This window comes from Orbicella faveolata, unplaced genomic scaffold, assembly GCF_042242905.1.
Source record: "Orbicella faveolata isolate gen_17 unplaced genomic scaffold, um_ofav_v1 contig_1, whole genome shotgun sequence".
Taxonomy (NCBI): Eukaryota; Metazoa; Cnidaria; class Anthozoa; order Scleractinia; family Merulinidae; genus Orbicella; species Orbicella faveolata.
In genome coordinates this window covers 5,616,213-5,632,525 of record NW_028301536.1, presented here as the reverse complement: position 1 = coordinate 5,632,525, position 16,313 = coordinate 5,616,213, and the positions used below count along the sequence as shown (strand labels likewise).

Here is a 16,313-nt window from a genome sequence, read left to right as displayed (position 1 = left end):
TTGATTGGCAGCTTAGTTTATCTTCAATCAACGGAATGTTCGTGCCAAGAAAGATATAAAATCTATTTAGTACAGTGGTATTAAAAATATTATATTATATGCTTATAAAAACATTTATTGATATTATGGGTGTAATTTGAGCCATTAGTCCCCGATTATGGCTCCTGGTTTTAGATTTCTTTTCAGGGCCCGTTCCTCGAAGATCCCGAAAAGTTAAAGCCGTAGCAAAATCTCAAACCTTATGATTACAGATCTGTTTTATTCACATGTTCTTAATATAAAGTGGTTCTCTTCATACAAAAAGTTTCAGGCGTATACACCTCTCTGTTTTTAGATACAGACTACTTAAAAATGGCCTTCCGGGCCCGAAAAGTTTCCGGGGATTTCGAGAAACGGGCCCCTGGGCGGGATGTACGATTTTGCTACATTTGTAAGTCACGCTTGTTATTAGAAACATATAGTCAGCCAATCAAAATAATTATATATTATCATTATTATTATTATTATTTTGTATCAGAGACGAAACCCGCGTTCAGGCGCAATTTTTCCCGCGCTCAAATTTACTGTCAGGAGAATATAAGAGTGCGGAAACAATGCACTATACAACAAAATTCTGAGGCACTAAAATTGAAAAAAATAATGGGAATCAACCAGGAGCCGGAATTGATAGTTCAGCGCTGTCTTGTGACACTTATCAGCTTTCTGTGTCTAGATTTTCTCCTAGTTTGAGCATTTTTCGCGCCGTCAGGATTTTTAACTCTCCTCTCCGTGTTTATAAATATGGTAATAAAATCTCTCGTTTTGATATATCACGTCAAATTTTAACATGCCCAATGTTCGAGATCTCTAGGGTTTTTCCCGTGAGAGTGTTGAGGATTTTTTAAGTCAACAAAGAGAGTCCGCAAACTACACTTCTCTCAGCACTGAGTGGGTGACTGAGTTTAGAATCATAGTGATTCAAAATTTGTTTCTTCTAGTATTGGTTATCGAAGCTAAGGAAGTCTTACTAAAACTATGACAAAAATAGAGAAATCATTGTGCTTCCAACTGGTCCTCAATCTGGTAGCGCGCGCTTTTAACGTTCAGCCCGAGCAAGACATCACAAACACGTCACAAACGGTAAAATGGTTGTGGTTTGCAAGATTGCCATGGAAACGATCAGTTGTGGGCAGGTTAGCTTGTCGAGGACACTGCTTGAATTCTCTTGCGCTGTTCGCTCGCAGTAACAAGTTAGTTTGCTGTTGAACCACTAGACTAATTGACCATGTCTGAGATTAAGGAATACTTATCAAACAGCACGGAATCACGTGGTGAAAATTATCTTAATTTGTCGGAAAGCGTGCGCCTAAAAAGAAAGCGCAAAATGGAAACTGAAACAACTTCACCGAGGAAAAGAAGGCGCACGGAAAATGAGGTGAGTTAGAATTCCTTTCACTTAAATTAATGTAAACGCTCTAAAATGCTTTAGAAATATTAGTTGTAGTCGCGGAATCGGTTTGATTTACGTCTGCGGAACAGCACGAAAATATTTTCTTAATCATTTCTCTCTTTTTAAGTTCTCGTCATCATAGGAAAAAATTGTAAATAGCAAACGGAATGTAGTATTTTTAGCTTACAGTATTGTTTAAAAAAGAAATGTACTTTGTGTTGATTCTTGTCTGTTTAGCTTATTCATAGTGTAACTTATTTTAATTCTTGTCTTTTTTTTTTTTTTTTCAAGGATTGCTTTAGCGAGAGACGACTAAAAAGAACTTCTAAATTCCAAAGGTAATTAAAAAGCATACATTTGAACAATTTGCACGTAATAAAAGTTTCTACAGGAATTCGTCGTTTTTGTTTTTCTACAGAAACAAATTGAGATGTGTCTGGAGCGAGTCTGACAAAGATTATTTGAAGAAAATCAGTAGTTACGACAGCTTTTTGTCCCTCGATTATGAGGTAAGCTGATTTCTAATACTTCTCAAACTTAAAATCGTTGCTTTTATTCTACGCTATGTTACAGTCAGCTCTTCCAATAATTTCCCCAACAGTCTAAACAGTGCTTTGTGTATAAAATTAGAGCACTGTAGGCTTTCTAAATGATCCAGTCACAAGCACATAAACACCGATAACCATTTTGTTCTAGCCGTACTAATGATTCTGTGTTTTTTTGTGCGTCTTTCTTGTTTCTAAAGAAACCCGACCGGGTAAACGCCGAGATGAAATTTACACTTTCGGCTGACAGCTCGTCATCTTCGGATTCTATTTATGAAGACGATCAAGAGAAACTTTCTGATGTGCCAGAATATATCAAGAAACTAGCTTCTAAAGGTAATAATTTGTCCATAGCTTCGAGAACTAACCCTAGATTTTAATATGACATTTATAGAAGTGATTTGGTTTCAGACTTTTTGATATTGTATTTTTCTTTGTTTTTGCCTTGCAGCTGAGTTCGCTGATTATGACATAGGAAAAGTCCTTGGAGCTGGTTCATTCGGTCAAGTCGTCGCTGCAACACGCAAAGCGGACAATCTGCCGGTACGTTCAGCTCTACAATCTTCCTACATTGGCCTTTAATAATTAATAAGTCATTATTATTTCATATCGTAAGAAACTTTTCTTCGTGAGTGAAAATGTAAAAGAAAGTATTTTATTCTTAACTCCTACTGGTTGTTACCTCATGCCAAAAAAATTCTGCGCGCCTAGCTTCCAGGGTCTGGACTTGTCAAACCTGTGATCGAGCGGTCTCTTTTCCTCACGGCATCTATCAGTCTTAATATTCTACACATAACGCTGATGATTGAAATAAAGCTGGAGTAAAGCTAGAAAATCTTTCATATATTTCCTCTTAGGTGGCGCTAAAGTTTGTGCAGAAAAGATCAGTCAAGGAATTTAAAAAGGTTGGTAAAATGTTAGTAAGCGTGCATACACCTAGTATTTCATGTTATCCCCGTGAGAGAGAGAGAGAAAAAAAAGCAGTTCTCTACACACAGTCGGTAAAATGTAAACAGAGAATATTACGCGTGTCAAAGTTATATCAGCGTAACTTGTTACTGAATATCAGCTAAGGGGAAGTTAGGGGAAAAAGTTACTATTCTACGATGTCTCGCAAACCAGTAAAAAATTACAGTATATTTTAAAGTGTATCAATAATTCACCCTCTCCTTCCTTGTTATAGATAAACGGGAGAGAAATTCCATCCGAGGCTTATCTTCAGCGCCAAGTAAGGCACCGTCACGTGATCGACATATATGAAGTGGTCGACACTGATGAGCATTATGTTTACGTCATGGAAAGACCGGAAGTCTGTAAAGACCTGTTTGACGTCATACATGACCGAGACAGCCTGGGGCGATCACTGACAGAACGAGAAGCCCGACGATACTTTGCCCAGATCCTGCAGGCCAACATCAACTGCGAGGAGACTGGTGTCCTACACCGAGACATCAAACCAGAGAACATCCTAGTGGACATGCGCACTGATGAAGCCAAGTTGATTGACTTTGGACTGGCATCTGAAGTTCAACAAGAACCTTTCACGAAATTCAGAGGTGAGAATAATGCTGGAGTGTCTGGTGTGCGACATTTGCAAGTAAAATAAAACCTGGCAGCTTATGTGATAGTGTGATTTGTTTGCATTCAGGCACACCACAGTACATGCCTCCTGAATTCAGTAAATCCAAGCAATATGACGGCTGTCAGGGCACTGTGTGGCAAATGGGAATCCTTCTTGTGGATATGCTATCACCTGTAGTCCCAGCATTTAAACATCCACGTCACGCTCTGCGCATGGCAGCTATAGTACCACACCAGCTTTCACCAGGTATTTCCTTCTTAATCCCTACCTGCTTTGTCAAGTGTAAACACTTTCACAGTTTCTTTCTTTATAAACTTTCACCTTCCATATTGATTGTGTAACGGGTAATTTCAGCCCCATAGTCCAATAATTAGGTATGTTTCAGGTATATTATAATATATCAAACTCGAAGGACCGCGTTTGACCACATTTCCAAGCTGATCGTTCATGTTTATACACGACTGATATTCATTGACTCTTAGTCTTTATTTTTTGTATATATCTTGATATTTATCTTTTTATTTCTTTTCAACAGAGGCAAAGAACCTCATTTACTCGCTGCTGAACACGACTCCAAGCAATCGTCCAACCCTGAAACAAACTCTGCAGCATCCATGGTTCGCCATGACAGACTAAACTTCTATCATCACTCGTGAAACACATCTGTTATTTAGCCAATGAACTGAGGTGAAAGATAATTAATATTATATTAATTACGTAGCTGACTGATCGGCTTCTGAGCCATTAAAAGTTAACAGCGCAATTTAGATTTTAACACACTAAAGTCAGACCATATATAACAGCTGTGAATAGATATTAGTCTAATAAAATGGTCGTTGAGTCATAACAAACTATTTTACAATAGCTGCAAATTATGAAAGATATCTATTGTTGTTGTAATTGACCGTTTATTAGATCAATGACAGATGACTTTCATGAATTCGCCAAATTTGCTCGATTACGGACTAATTTATTAAATTTACTGAGCATCTTTGCCTTGTTAAAAAGATACAAGAATAGATCGTTATTTTTTATTCCGTTAGAGAATACATTATTTCGTAGTAGCTTTTCAGAAAGTCAGGCACAAAGACATGCAAATCTGTGCAGTGTATATAGAGTAATTATATCATAAAGTTATACATTAAATTTTAAATGAGAATAGTTTCTGAATAAATTACTTATGTTTGAAAGAATATGTCTTCGTTTGCACTTGATTCCTTTGCGCTGTTATGTTTATTTTATTATTTTTTTTTTTTTAAAAATTGACATCTTATCTTTTTTAACAGTACAATAAAATGCATTACTTACAATACTAAATAATTACACTAATAATAATACACTATATAAGTTACGGCTAATTACATAACTTACTTACAGTACTTACAATACTGGGCCGAGTTGTTCAAAGCCCGATTAAGCTAACCCAGGATTAGTGAGAATTTTAATTTCAATTTTGTAACTTTTCGGTGAGGTTTTCTGTTTATATTATTTGTCTTTCAGTTTTGAGTTTTAATAATCTTAAACTGCACAATACATAAGCAATGAAAAACATTTTGATACAAGAAAAATTGATACTTGGTTAACTTTTAATCTTGGGTTAGCGTTAACCGGCTTTCGAACAACCCGGCACTGGTTACTTACACCACTGTCAATTACAATGCTATTCTTACACTATTCGCATGCTTTTATTTTTATTAATTGTTATTAAATTACAATGACGTAATATATACATGTAGTTTTTACCCCTATGTGTACGAGCTTACAGTTAAATAATAAATATAAAATTAAATTTTAATTAACCATTAACATCAGCAGCATATAAAATTAAAGTAAAAAGGCCCATGTGCGATAAAATTTTGGAAGTGCTTTTTTTGCAGTCGCAATCTCTTTAAAAATTTCAAGTTTTCCGGGAATGAAGGATAGAAATTTTTGAAAATCTAAAACATCTCTGCGAAGGCTTGTGCAGAAAATGCAATATTTGGCTATCAGTAGACAATAATTTAGAACTTGCCAATGCTTTGTTCCTTCATGCCAGCCGTAGAGTATATGGCTTATGGATAACGTTATTATTTCATTTGTTTTTTGGTACCACCATTCTTGAAACAGAATCCAGAAATCGACTGTTAGTATGCAGTTTATTAGCAGGTGATGCAACGTTTGTTCTTCTGCGTTGCACAATTTGCATATCGGGCTTTCTGAAATGCCGGCTCGATAAAGTGTAGCACGGGTTGGAATTGCGAAGCACATTATGAAACTGAAACATTATTTTTACTTCATTTGTGACTGCAAATGGCATAACATAAACCTTCTGGATGGTATGTTTTGTAAATCCGTGGCGTAAAATTTTGGTTTCGGCAGTGGGAGGAACGAAGATGGTGTTTAAAAGAGAGGAATAAATAGAACTTGTTCTTAGGGTGTTGACTGTAGTATCGTGTGTGACGTTCGGAATAGGGTTTTTAAGACAAGCTTTCCAATTTTTTGGGATTGCGTTAACCAGGTCATAGTATGTAGTGAACGGAACCTTCAAATTGAATTTTATTGCAAGCTCATGCCACTTCAAAAAATCCTGATTTTGGTTTACTATGTCGCTTATCTTGGTAATGCCGGCGTCAAACCAATTTTGATAAAAAGCAGGTTTTTTTCCCACAAGGATTTTCCTGTTATTCCACACTATGATTTCGTTTTCAGGATTTGCTTTGGAATCGATGCCCGTTGAGATTTTGAACTCACACCAATAATCTAACATTTTTTTTATAAAATGTGGGAAGCGTATCATCAAGGTCAAGTATACCTGTTGCAAGGTTGTATTTTGTTAGGAAGGTAAGACCACCATGTTTGTGCAAGAGCTGGTTAGGAATTATTTTCCAGGAGGCTTGTGATTCGTCTTGAATTCTGTTGACCCAAGTTATTCTGAGCGCTTTTTCCATGATCTTAAACTCACACATTTTCAATCCACCGTTTTTCTTTTCTTCAATTATGGTGTTTCTTTTGATTTTATGGGGCTTTCCTGCCCAAAAAAAGTTGAAAATTAGCTTATTTACTTCTTGGATGTAGTGATCTGGAACAGGGAGCACGGAAGCTGAGTAAATTAATTCAGATATCCTAATTGTTTTAACTATGTTTATCTTTCCATTTGCGCTGTTATAATACGGATTAGTTACTGGGTACATTAAGGCAGCATCCACGCTACCCCACAGAATGTCGTAAACGCAGCTTTATTTCTAAGGTTAGGCCTACCGTCCACACTTATCCGTCGCGAAAACGGAGCTTTTCAAAAACGCCCTTCAAACTGGAGGAATTTGAAAACGCCGGCTTTTTGTTTTCGTGTGGACGAAAAAAAATTGAAAAATGTATTTTTCGAAACGATCGAGTCATGATAATCATGTTATTTCTCTGACTGAGTTTTCCTCAAACACAAATCTAAACTGAATGGTGATTGTTGCGTTTTTTAACTCCTCCGGCGTAGTGTGGACGGAACACATTTGATGCGTTTTCAGAATGAAAACGCCGTCTTTCAAATTCCTCCGGCAGTGTGTGGACGGGCCTAAATGTTTTATCAGAAGAGATAAAACACAGTACACGGTGTTTAATTGTTTCGTATACGACAAATCTTTCTATAAAGCGTTATTATAAAGTAGTCAGATTCCTGTATTAGATTGCCGGATAGCACTCTGGTTGTTTGAAAACTGAAAACACTTCAGAAATTTCAGAGCACGCTCAGTTGCAAGTGTTTCTTCATGAAATTCATCTTGTGTTCCCTAATTTTTACGACGTTCTAATAACTGGCTTTTTTGTCGACCGTAGTAAACGAACCACCATCCTTACTCACGACCAAGGAATGAGAGGTAAGGTTTAGCGGCTGTTAGTTTACTGTTATCATCTCAGGACCCTCAGAAAAAGCCTGTTCAATATACTAGAATTGGCCGAAAGTTGAGCTGCGAAAGACGAACCCTGAGCGTTAAAAATGTCAGCGACGCTCAAAACGTGAGCACGAAAAAATTGAGGTAGTGAATCTCGCCCTTTGCGGGTGGAGTACCTTCCGCTGGGAAGGACTTTGATGTTGTGCCTGTTTGTTTCTCCAGAAAGAATTCGTTGTTCGCGATAACCTTGCATACGGCTAATGCCAGTCACATTTCAATTACCAATCAGCATTCAGCAGAGGGGAAAGATCTTGTACTGTCAAGACTTCACCATAAAAGAAGACCCAGGGCAGTTAGTTGGGGTGGGAGTTTAGTTAGATTCTTATACGTACACGAAATATTGGCGATTTTTTTGGAGTGATTCTATTTACAACACTTCACTGCGATTTAGATATCGCTTTAGAATATTCTACTAGTTTAAGCACAAGTTTAAGCACGCTTCTAATTACGTCGCTTCCTCATGCAATAATTTTGTGATACATATAAAATGAAATATCGTATAACAAGGTTCTTGCAATGCACTTGACAGGCCTGTGGTTTAAGAGCGTTAGAAAATCATTAATTATTGTTCTTATTACTGTATCAAAGTCATTCAAAATAACAATTAAAAACGTTTCTTTGCTGCTTGAGGGAAATTAACACTGTCCTTGCAGAAGTTTCTTAACTCATTTGCTTGATGTTGGTCTGCATAGAGTCCTCCATCATTTGAACATGTCTTATTCCTGCAACATTAAAAAGGCAAACAAAGCAAAAATAAAAAAGTTGATGTAAATTGACCGAAACAACATATAACAGATGTCTCGTTAGCGCTTTCCTGTACTTAATATCATAAACTGAAGTTTAACTTCCATTTCGTCATCCTAATCAGCTTGTAGTGTTGTCGGCTCATTCACTTGCTAATATTTCCTTAAGATTCACCAGAAGAAATATTACTGAATAAAATGGCAAAAGTTCCAAAACATAACAGGAAAACCCTGCTTGGCTGGAAGGCTAGTTTTGTTTGTTAATACTGTTTTTCAATAGCATAAGCTCTTTAAAGATGATTTTTCAGTCCGTACTGCGCAGTCCCAGCAACCTAATGTTTATAAACATAATAAATCCTGCTTGACTGAAATGCTAGTTTTGTATGTTAACACTGCTTTTCAATTGCAAGAAGCTCCTAAAAGAAATGACTTTAAAATCTTGGTAGTAGGAACAACTCACAAAATTTGAAGATCACAAGAATAAGTGTCAAATCATAACACAACAAGGTATGTGTTTTGACCCCCAAAAATTGTCCAAACAACATGAATTCAAAATATTATTAGTGATATGAAGTTTCTGTTTATTGATATCACGGCACAGTAAGATTTATTTGCAATGAAATTTAAGATCGTACTATTTTTGATTTAGCTCACACAAGGAACCCACGTAGTTAGAAGAGTGAATTGCTTTTATTTTGCGATTACTTACTTTTTTTGGAAAAGCAAATGACACGTTATCCCCAATCAGCATAAACGGTGCCCACTCGTGGACCTTGCTAAAGCCGTTCTCTCTCATCCACTTCATGGCCTCATGAAGACACTCACTCACACTTACCCCACGAACAAGGTGCTCGTAAAAACATTTCATCAACTGCTCTGTTGCCCTGTCTTCTAGAGCCCACAGTGCCACCAGCACTGAGCGTGCACCGGATCCTAAGAACGCGCGAGCGATTCCAACAACTCCCTCGGCTCTAATTTGTCCGCGGCCACTGTGACAACAGCTTAGTACCACCAGTTTAGCTCGCACTTGCACTTGTGAAATGTCAGACATTTTCAAAAGATAGTCGTCTTCTTGTGAAGTCTCAGTAGTTAAGCCAGAAGGAGCAAGAGCAATTTCTCCTCTTTCAGCATTACCATGGGCACCAATATGTATCAGACTCACTGAATTTATCCTCTCAAGTACTGCTTGCTTAGTTGCGTGCTGTCCTAACAAAGGCTCAACGCCTAGCAGTTGTCCAATCATCTCTGCTTCCTTTCTTGCACCAGGCAGTGGTACGAATTTCCTGTTGACATTTCCCCTGTAAATCACCTCACCAACATCAGGATCACCCACTACCAGAGCACCAGTCTGACTGTGAAAGTCTGCAGGACTGTCCTGTATGAGCTTCAGAGTCGTCAAGGAAGGAGCAATGCGGATTCTGAAAGTCTCTGATAAATACTTTCCACTTTCATTAAGTAAAGCTGGAAATGGAACACGGTACAAGCCACGATCAGGAACAATGAGGACTTCAGGCTCGTCAAGTAGGTCGGACACGGGATTGATCAGCATTTCGTAGAACAACCGTAGACTCGGTTTGGGATCATCATTATTCTTTCCTCGCCGTAAACGTTCAAGACCCTCCTCCTGACAAGATTCGAGTTTCGGCTCAATGTCATTTAAAGATCGATCTTCGCAAACCTCGTCAGGTAAAATACCAAAGCTGCGGAAGCTTTCAGCCATGATAGCAAAAAATTCATCCAAATTTCTAGCAACCTTTGCTAATCTGGTGTGAAGAGTCTTTTCATCCACTGTAATATTTCGGAAATGAATGGCTCCGCTTTTCTCGAGAAGCCACAAAAACACATTTTGAGAAAGATAAGAAATGTATAGACAAGTACAAAAACTTTCTTTCTTTATGACATTTTCTATGCCATTCCGTGATTGGGGGTCAGCTGATATGTGTTTTTCAACAGAGTATTGAGTTGTCATCAGGTCTGCTAGGGCTCTAGCCCGTCCCAGCTCTGCAGCAGCAAGCGCAAACTTGGGATTTCCCTTGGCACAAAACAATTTAGTGAGCAGCAGATAGGCAGGAAAAACGTGTCTGTCTGCGATTGAAATCTTAATATGATCACTTCCTGCATTAACATCTCGCAGATTCTCGCATTTTTTTATACTTTGATACAGACAGTAAGACGCTTCCTGAACCTTGTTTTGTGAAAGCTTCGTCAATGTCAGACACAAATAGCACTGAAGTTCAATTTCAACGCATCTAAAATTTTTACTTCTTGAAAGTGCCTTCTCAAAATATTCTTCAGCCATGACATATTCACCGCGTGATTGGAACACACATCCCAGGTGATGGTAATTTGATGCTTCCCCTCTTTTGTCACCAATTTGAAGTGTGATCGCAAGAGATTTCTCAAAATGTTCTTTAGCCTTGACATTATCGCCGAGAGAGTGAAACAAAACTCCTAGATTTCCATAAACTGTTGCCTCTTCTGCTTTGCCTCCAGTTTTACTAAGGATTGCGAGTGCTTTATCATAGTATTCTTTACTATTACTATATTTTCTAAGAGATAACGACAAAACCCCTAAGTTTCCGTAAACTTCTGCTTCTCCTGGCCTGTCACCGATTTCCATTCTGATATTCAGTGCTTTTTCAAGATACTCTTTGGCTTGCACATACTCGCCAAGAGCATGAAACAAACTCCCCATGTTGCCGTAATTTCTTGCTTCCCCCTCTTTGTCACGAAGTTTCTTGGTGATTGCAAGTGCTTTATCGTAATAGTCTTTAGCTTTGATATATTGACCAAGAGATTTAAACACCATTCCTATTTTGCCGTAACTTCTTGCTTCTCCCGCTTTGTCACCAAGCTTCTTTGTGATTACAAGTGCTTTCTCGTAATATTCTTTAGCTTTGACAGACTGACCAAGAGATTGAAACACAGTTCCAAGGTTCAAATAACATGTTGCTTCTTCTGCTCTGTCACCAGTTTCCATTTTGATCGCAAGTGCTTTCTCGTGATATTCTTTAGCTTTGACATATCCACCGAGAGTTCTAAATACAGTTCCTAGGTTTGCGTAACATGTCGCTTCTCCTTTTCTATCACCAATTTCCATTGTAATTGCGAGTGATTTCTCGTGATATTCTTTAGCTTTGATATATTCACCGAGAGATTGCAAGACGGTTCCCAGGTTTCCATAACATGCTGCTTCTCCTTCTCTGTCACCCATTTCCATATTGACTGCAAGTGCTTTCTCGTAATATTCTTTAGCCTTGACATATTGACCAAGGAATTGAAACACAGTTCCAAGGCTTCCATAACTTGACGCTTCTCCTGCTCTGTTACCAATTTCTCTCATGATAATGTTTGCTCTCTCATAAAGTTCTTTTGCCTCAACATACATACTTTGAGTCAAATACACCTCTGCTAGTGCCATGCTAATCATCCCTTCTTGACCTGTATCACCACACTCACGACAAATGGCGAGAAGTTTCCTGCCCCATGTTATTGCATTTGTGTTATCGCTGATTCGACGGTACCCCTTGAACATTATTTTACGTATTGCTCCATAGAATTTTTGGCAAATTTGTTTTTTTATACTGGGTCCTATGTTAACGTTATTTTGCAAAACCAAGCTCTCCTTGCATAACTCGATGGCGTTTAAAACACGACCGGTATTTAGAAGGAAAGTAGCAACAACTAAAGCAATGAAGATGGCTTCCATGATTTCTTCTATGTTATTATGACGTCTTCTTTTTGTAGATCTTGAAACTGAAAAAAAAAATAGTTAACTTACTTTACGAATTATCTATTTGAAATGAAGATGGAAAATGTTACATTTTTAAAATCGTATAAACGACAAAATTTTCAATCGTGATTGGTTCTTTGTGAGTCTATTTGTCACGTAATCTTCGCGCGATGAAGTTGACCAGTTATTGGATGCCTGCGCCATGTGAACGTCAATTACGTGCACTTTAATGGCTTTCTTCTCAATGTGCATGTTCTTAGCAGTTTTCAAAACTTAAAGAAAGGACTACCGAGTTTCCCTCACTCTCGAAATTTGTTATTGAAACGATTAATTAGTAACCGGGGGTCGAGTCGTACAATTCAGAGAGTAATCGTATCTTAAGCGGAATTCTGGACTGTGATTGATTTTCTGCGTACCTTCAATACATAGCTAGCTGTATTTGTTATGAAATCGGCGCGCGATCTGGTACTTACTATATTAATTTACTTACTGCTTACTATAGATGGTGCAGTTTATTTGCTTTTTTGCATAATCGGTCACTCGAAAAACCACGCCTGATATAAATCCCTTACAAAATTTTGGTGGACGTTTTAACCCGGTGCGGGTTCTCCCATATATGGGCTATATAGGTATGTGCCGCGGGATAGGGTAGGGTTTTTGAGGTTCTCGGTCCTTAAATAGGGTATCATTTTTGCCCCTAGTGGAATTGTGTTCCCGATTTGATCCTTAGATAAGGTCCCCTACTTGTATCAGCTAAAATTACAGTGCGTAAATGACCAGCTAAACGAAAAAAAAAATGATCTGTTACAAGAAACTATTCGTATACTTCTAATGTTACAGAAACGAAATAAAGTTGAACCGTCCACGCTATTCTTAGTTTTTGTTTTTCCCTTGAATAGGGTGGTATTGTTATCCTGTTTTTCGGCTTTAGGCCTTAATTAGGGTGTCATTTTTCATGTCCTTCATCATTGAATATATAGAGTAAGGGTTTAAGACCCTTCGCGGCACACACCTAGATCGGAAATTTACGGAAGTACTGTACGGGTCCGCAAATGATCCCAGGACCGCAAATGATCCCGGACCGCAAATGATCCCCAAATTGAACCGCAAATGATCCCGGACCGGAAATGATCCCCATATTGGACCGCAAATGATCCCGACTAAAAAATAAGGAATGGCATGGATTTATATCAGAGGAAGGTGAGAACATGTACAAAAATTATGAACTAAAAAACATGTTTTATCATTTTACAAACAAATATTCCACAGTTGCTGTTTTTTTCCTCGAACGGTACAGATCGTTTTCACGGTCACGCAATAAACAAAATAATAAATCGAAAACCAACCAATGGAAAAAGCTAAGAAATTGTGATGTACGCTATAGAAGATAACTAAATAAGACACTTCTCCAAGTTTTAGGCCTGTGCGTTTCCCCAAACTTCAGAAATTCGTCGTAAATGTTTCCCAGAAATTTACAGAGCCCAGTAAGAAAACGCCATGTTGGTATACATCCGTGGTACACCAATATGGCGGCTGGAATATAGTGTAAACATCTGGAACTTACTTTGGCTTTCTAGGCGACTGATTATCAGTACTAAACAAACAAGCATTTAAATAAGCACTTTTCCTAATGCTCTAACTTCTAAAAAGGCTCAAAATCATGAGATAAGTATATATTTTTCAACAAACTCGATCGTAGCGTTGTGTCACGCAACCTCAATAACCCTGAAATTCAAAATGTTCTGGTTTCCAAACGAAGCACGCTAATTGTAAACAGATATAAATGTACCGCCTCTTATGCCTGATGAGGATAAAAATACGTCACGTGAAGACGATCTGTTGAATTAGAAGTCTTAGAAAAACACACACTTGTAAACATTCTCGAAGTCCCAGTAGCGATCCTGGCGATAGTATCAAACATCTATCGTACAGCAAACTTGTCAAAACGAAGCGTAAGCCTTGGCCTTGCTTAGTCATGAGGCTGAACTTCATAACTATAACTTGGAATTTTGGCTTCTTAGAATACTCAAGTAGTCATTTCCGAGGAATCAAAGCCAAAATACGACCGAGGAAAAATTACAAAATAAATTTGTTCAAATTTCCAGTGCTACACAATAGGTGTTTTACAGCGTGATGAAGCGTTGTAGGCTTGTGGGTCTACTCAGGTGACAGCCTGTTCGTTAATAGTTGCTTCATGGTTAGATTTTAGTTTAAAACTTTAGACGAGTGGCGTTAATGGCTGATAAAATGTGATTTAACTATAACACCGAACTATCAATGTTTAACAAAGGAGGATATGTAGCTTATGTTACACTGATCATGATTTTACTGAGCAAAGAAATGCAAGCCAAGCCGTGTTTTGATGATTGAGTGGTGATATTCATAACATCGTAGTTAGCAGCAAAATTTAGTCGAAAGTACGAAAAAAAAGCAAGTTGTAAGCCACTATAATTATAAGATGGCTTTAAAAAAAACATCGGTATTCACGTACGCCAATTCCCTATCCACACCATCCCACCATCCATGCCATTCCTGATTTTTTAGTCGGAATCATTTGCGGTCCCTATCGGGGATCATTTCCGGTCCGGGATCATATGCGGTCGAATTTGGGGATCATTTGCGGTCCGGGATCATTTGCGGTCCTGGGATCATTTGCGGACCCGTACTGTACTCCTCACCGGGCGTTTTTAAGGAAAATCATAGCCTAAGCGATAGTTGGGCCTTTACAAAGAAACAGCGGGAAATTATGACTTCGTAGAGCCTCATACTTCATTCTGCACGCTTCGACGATGTTCCACAGCAGCAGACCCATTTTGTGTGGGAAAAAAACAGATGTAAATACAACCTCGTTCCCAGGGTCTCTCATCTTACCGCCCCCTGGGGGCGGTAAGATGAGAGACCCTGGGAACGAGGTTGATGTAAATACTTCAAAACTGAAAAGCATGCTGGTCAGTTAACCTCATTTATGGGACGGCGCGTTGAGAAATTGTGTGCTAAACAATTATTCTGAAAAATTAAAGAAAACACTTTTTACTTACAATAAATTTGTTTGCATTAAGTTATAGAAGAAAGGCTTTTAGGGCACGCTCTTTGACAGGATGTTTTCCAAGTCACATGTTCGAATAAGCTATTGTCATCAGCTTATTCCTGGACTTCTCGGCTGCAGTTCACCTAGATTAAATATATAGCTGCTAATTTGTATATTTCTATCCCAGCGACACAATAAACTGGCCTGCTTAAATATTTAGTGACACTCAAAAAGACAAAACATTACAAGCCAAGTTGTACTCACCCCGGCAATTTTGAAGACTGAAGACCAGCTTGTAGTTCTTAAATAGAGTACACCTTACTGTGAAATTTGTTTTATACTGTTTGCTTTGGAAAGTAAAATATCAGGACACTCATTTTCAAGGTCATCCGTTTCTTCGGGAAATCGGAAATTGAAATTTGCTGGTGAGATCATCAGCCACCCAAACATAATATTTGCGCATAGATGACATTGATGACATTTGGAAACTGAAAGAGTTCGTTTTGAAATTTTGGACTAAGACGTTCTGCCGGTGGGGTAAATAATATGTCGAAATCATAAAATAAAGTTTCTGGACACTAGATACATAACCTGGTTGTCACACCGCCATTGCGAAGGTGTTAATAGAAGCTTCGCGGAGTGTCCTACCAAATGTGTGATTAAATAGAATGCTTGAGAATCAAGCCTTGCACACGGCGGTTGCGCCCGCAGAACGAGCGGCAGTAAAAACTGAGCTGTCCTACCGAAACGACACGATAATAGCCTTTTTCTTAGCAGCTAACAAAAATAAAGACAACGCCAAAGTTGCTTCTTATAGTTAACTTGAGAATTCCGGGTTTAATTTGACGAGGAACAACATATTTGGTTCAAAATAACACAACTATTATCCTTCCGGGCGACACTCGATGAGCTACGAGCGAGTTGCCATGCCGGACGCCGGCGACCCATTTTTGGCGCCAATTTAGAAGCTTGGAGACACAAAATGTTTCATATCTTTCCCTTTTTACAATCTGATTTGGTTTTTGGAATTGTAAATCCCTTTTCATGATTATTTATTGCCATCTCCAGTGAGAAAAGTTGCCTGATTTCAATGCCTTCCCTGTTAACTTACATTGACGACAGGACAGTAAAGTTTTTCCCGCCTGCTGAATCCTGATTGGTCAATTCAAATTTCCGGCGTGCCAGCCATCTGCAAGGAGGAAACTGAAACAAAATTTCGCTTCAACTTAACAATGACCTAAAGAAACTCATTTTTGCGGTCAGTCCAGGACTTAGCAAGCTCTTCTTAATCACAAAAGAGTACGAAAACAGAGTCTATCAAGGCAATCATCTA

At 38.3% G+C, this 16,313-nt stretch overlaps 2 protein-coding genes across 2 annotated transcripts; one reads left to right on the top strand and one right to left on the bottom strand.

Annotated features, from left to right (window-relative positions):
• Window positions 1-1,264: 1,264 nt before the first annotated feature.
• LOC149117828 (serine/threonine-protein kinase pim-3-like) lies at window positions 1,265-4,755 on the top strand. Its single transcript, XM_089276390.1, has 9 exons — window positions 1,265-1,414; window positions 1,721-1,767; window positions 1,848-1,938; window positions 2,175-2,310; window positions 2,414-2,517; window positions 2,832-2,879; window positions 3,158-3,530; window positions 3,623-3,802; window positions 4,092-4,755. The coding sequence occupies exons 1-9, from the start codon at window positions 1,265-1,267 to the stop codon at window positions 4,190-4,192; spliced, it is 1,230 nt and encodes a 409-aa protein (XP_089132516.1). The 3' UTR covers window positions 4,193-4,755.
• A 2,494-nt stretch (window positions 4,756-7,249) lies between these two features.
• Window positions 7,250-15,316, bottom strand: LOC149117827 (uncharacterized). Its single transcript, XM_089296132.1, has 3 exons — window positions 15,245-15,316; window positions 8,929-11,975; window positions 7,250-8,198 (listed from the first exon to the last, which is right to left on the bottom strand). Exons 2-3 carry the CDS (start codon window positions 11,926-11,928, stop codon window positions 8,193-8,195), a joined length of 3,006 nt encoding a protein of 1,001 aa, XP_089152258.1. The 5' UTR covers window positions 11,929-11,975; window positions 15,245-15,316; the 3' UTR covers window positions 7,250-8,192.
• Window positions 15,317-16,313: the final 997 nt, after the last annotated feature.

What these genes read in the sequence shown, in the direction of transcription:
- LOC149117828 (XM_089276390.1), top strand. Translation starts at nt 1,265, where the DNA reads ATGTCTGAGATTAAGGAATACTTATCAAACAGCACGGAATCACGTGGT. An exon ending in TTTTGTCCCTCGATTATGAG is followed by an intron (nt 1,939 to 2,174) that starts GTAAGCTGATTT and finishes TTGTTTCTAAAG; the next exon opens with AAACCCGACCGGGTAAACGC. An exon ending in GCAAAGCGGACAATCTGCCG is followed by an intron (nt 2,518 to 2,831) that starts GTACGTTCAGCT and finishes ATTTCCTCTTAG; the next exon opens with GTGGCGCTAAAGTTTGTGCA.
- LOC149117827 (XM_089296132.1), bottom strand. Translation starts at nt 11,928, where the DNA reads ATGGAAGCCATCTTCATTGCTTTAGTTGTTGCTACTTTCCTTCTAAAT.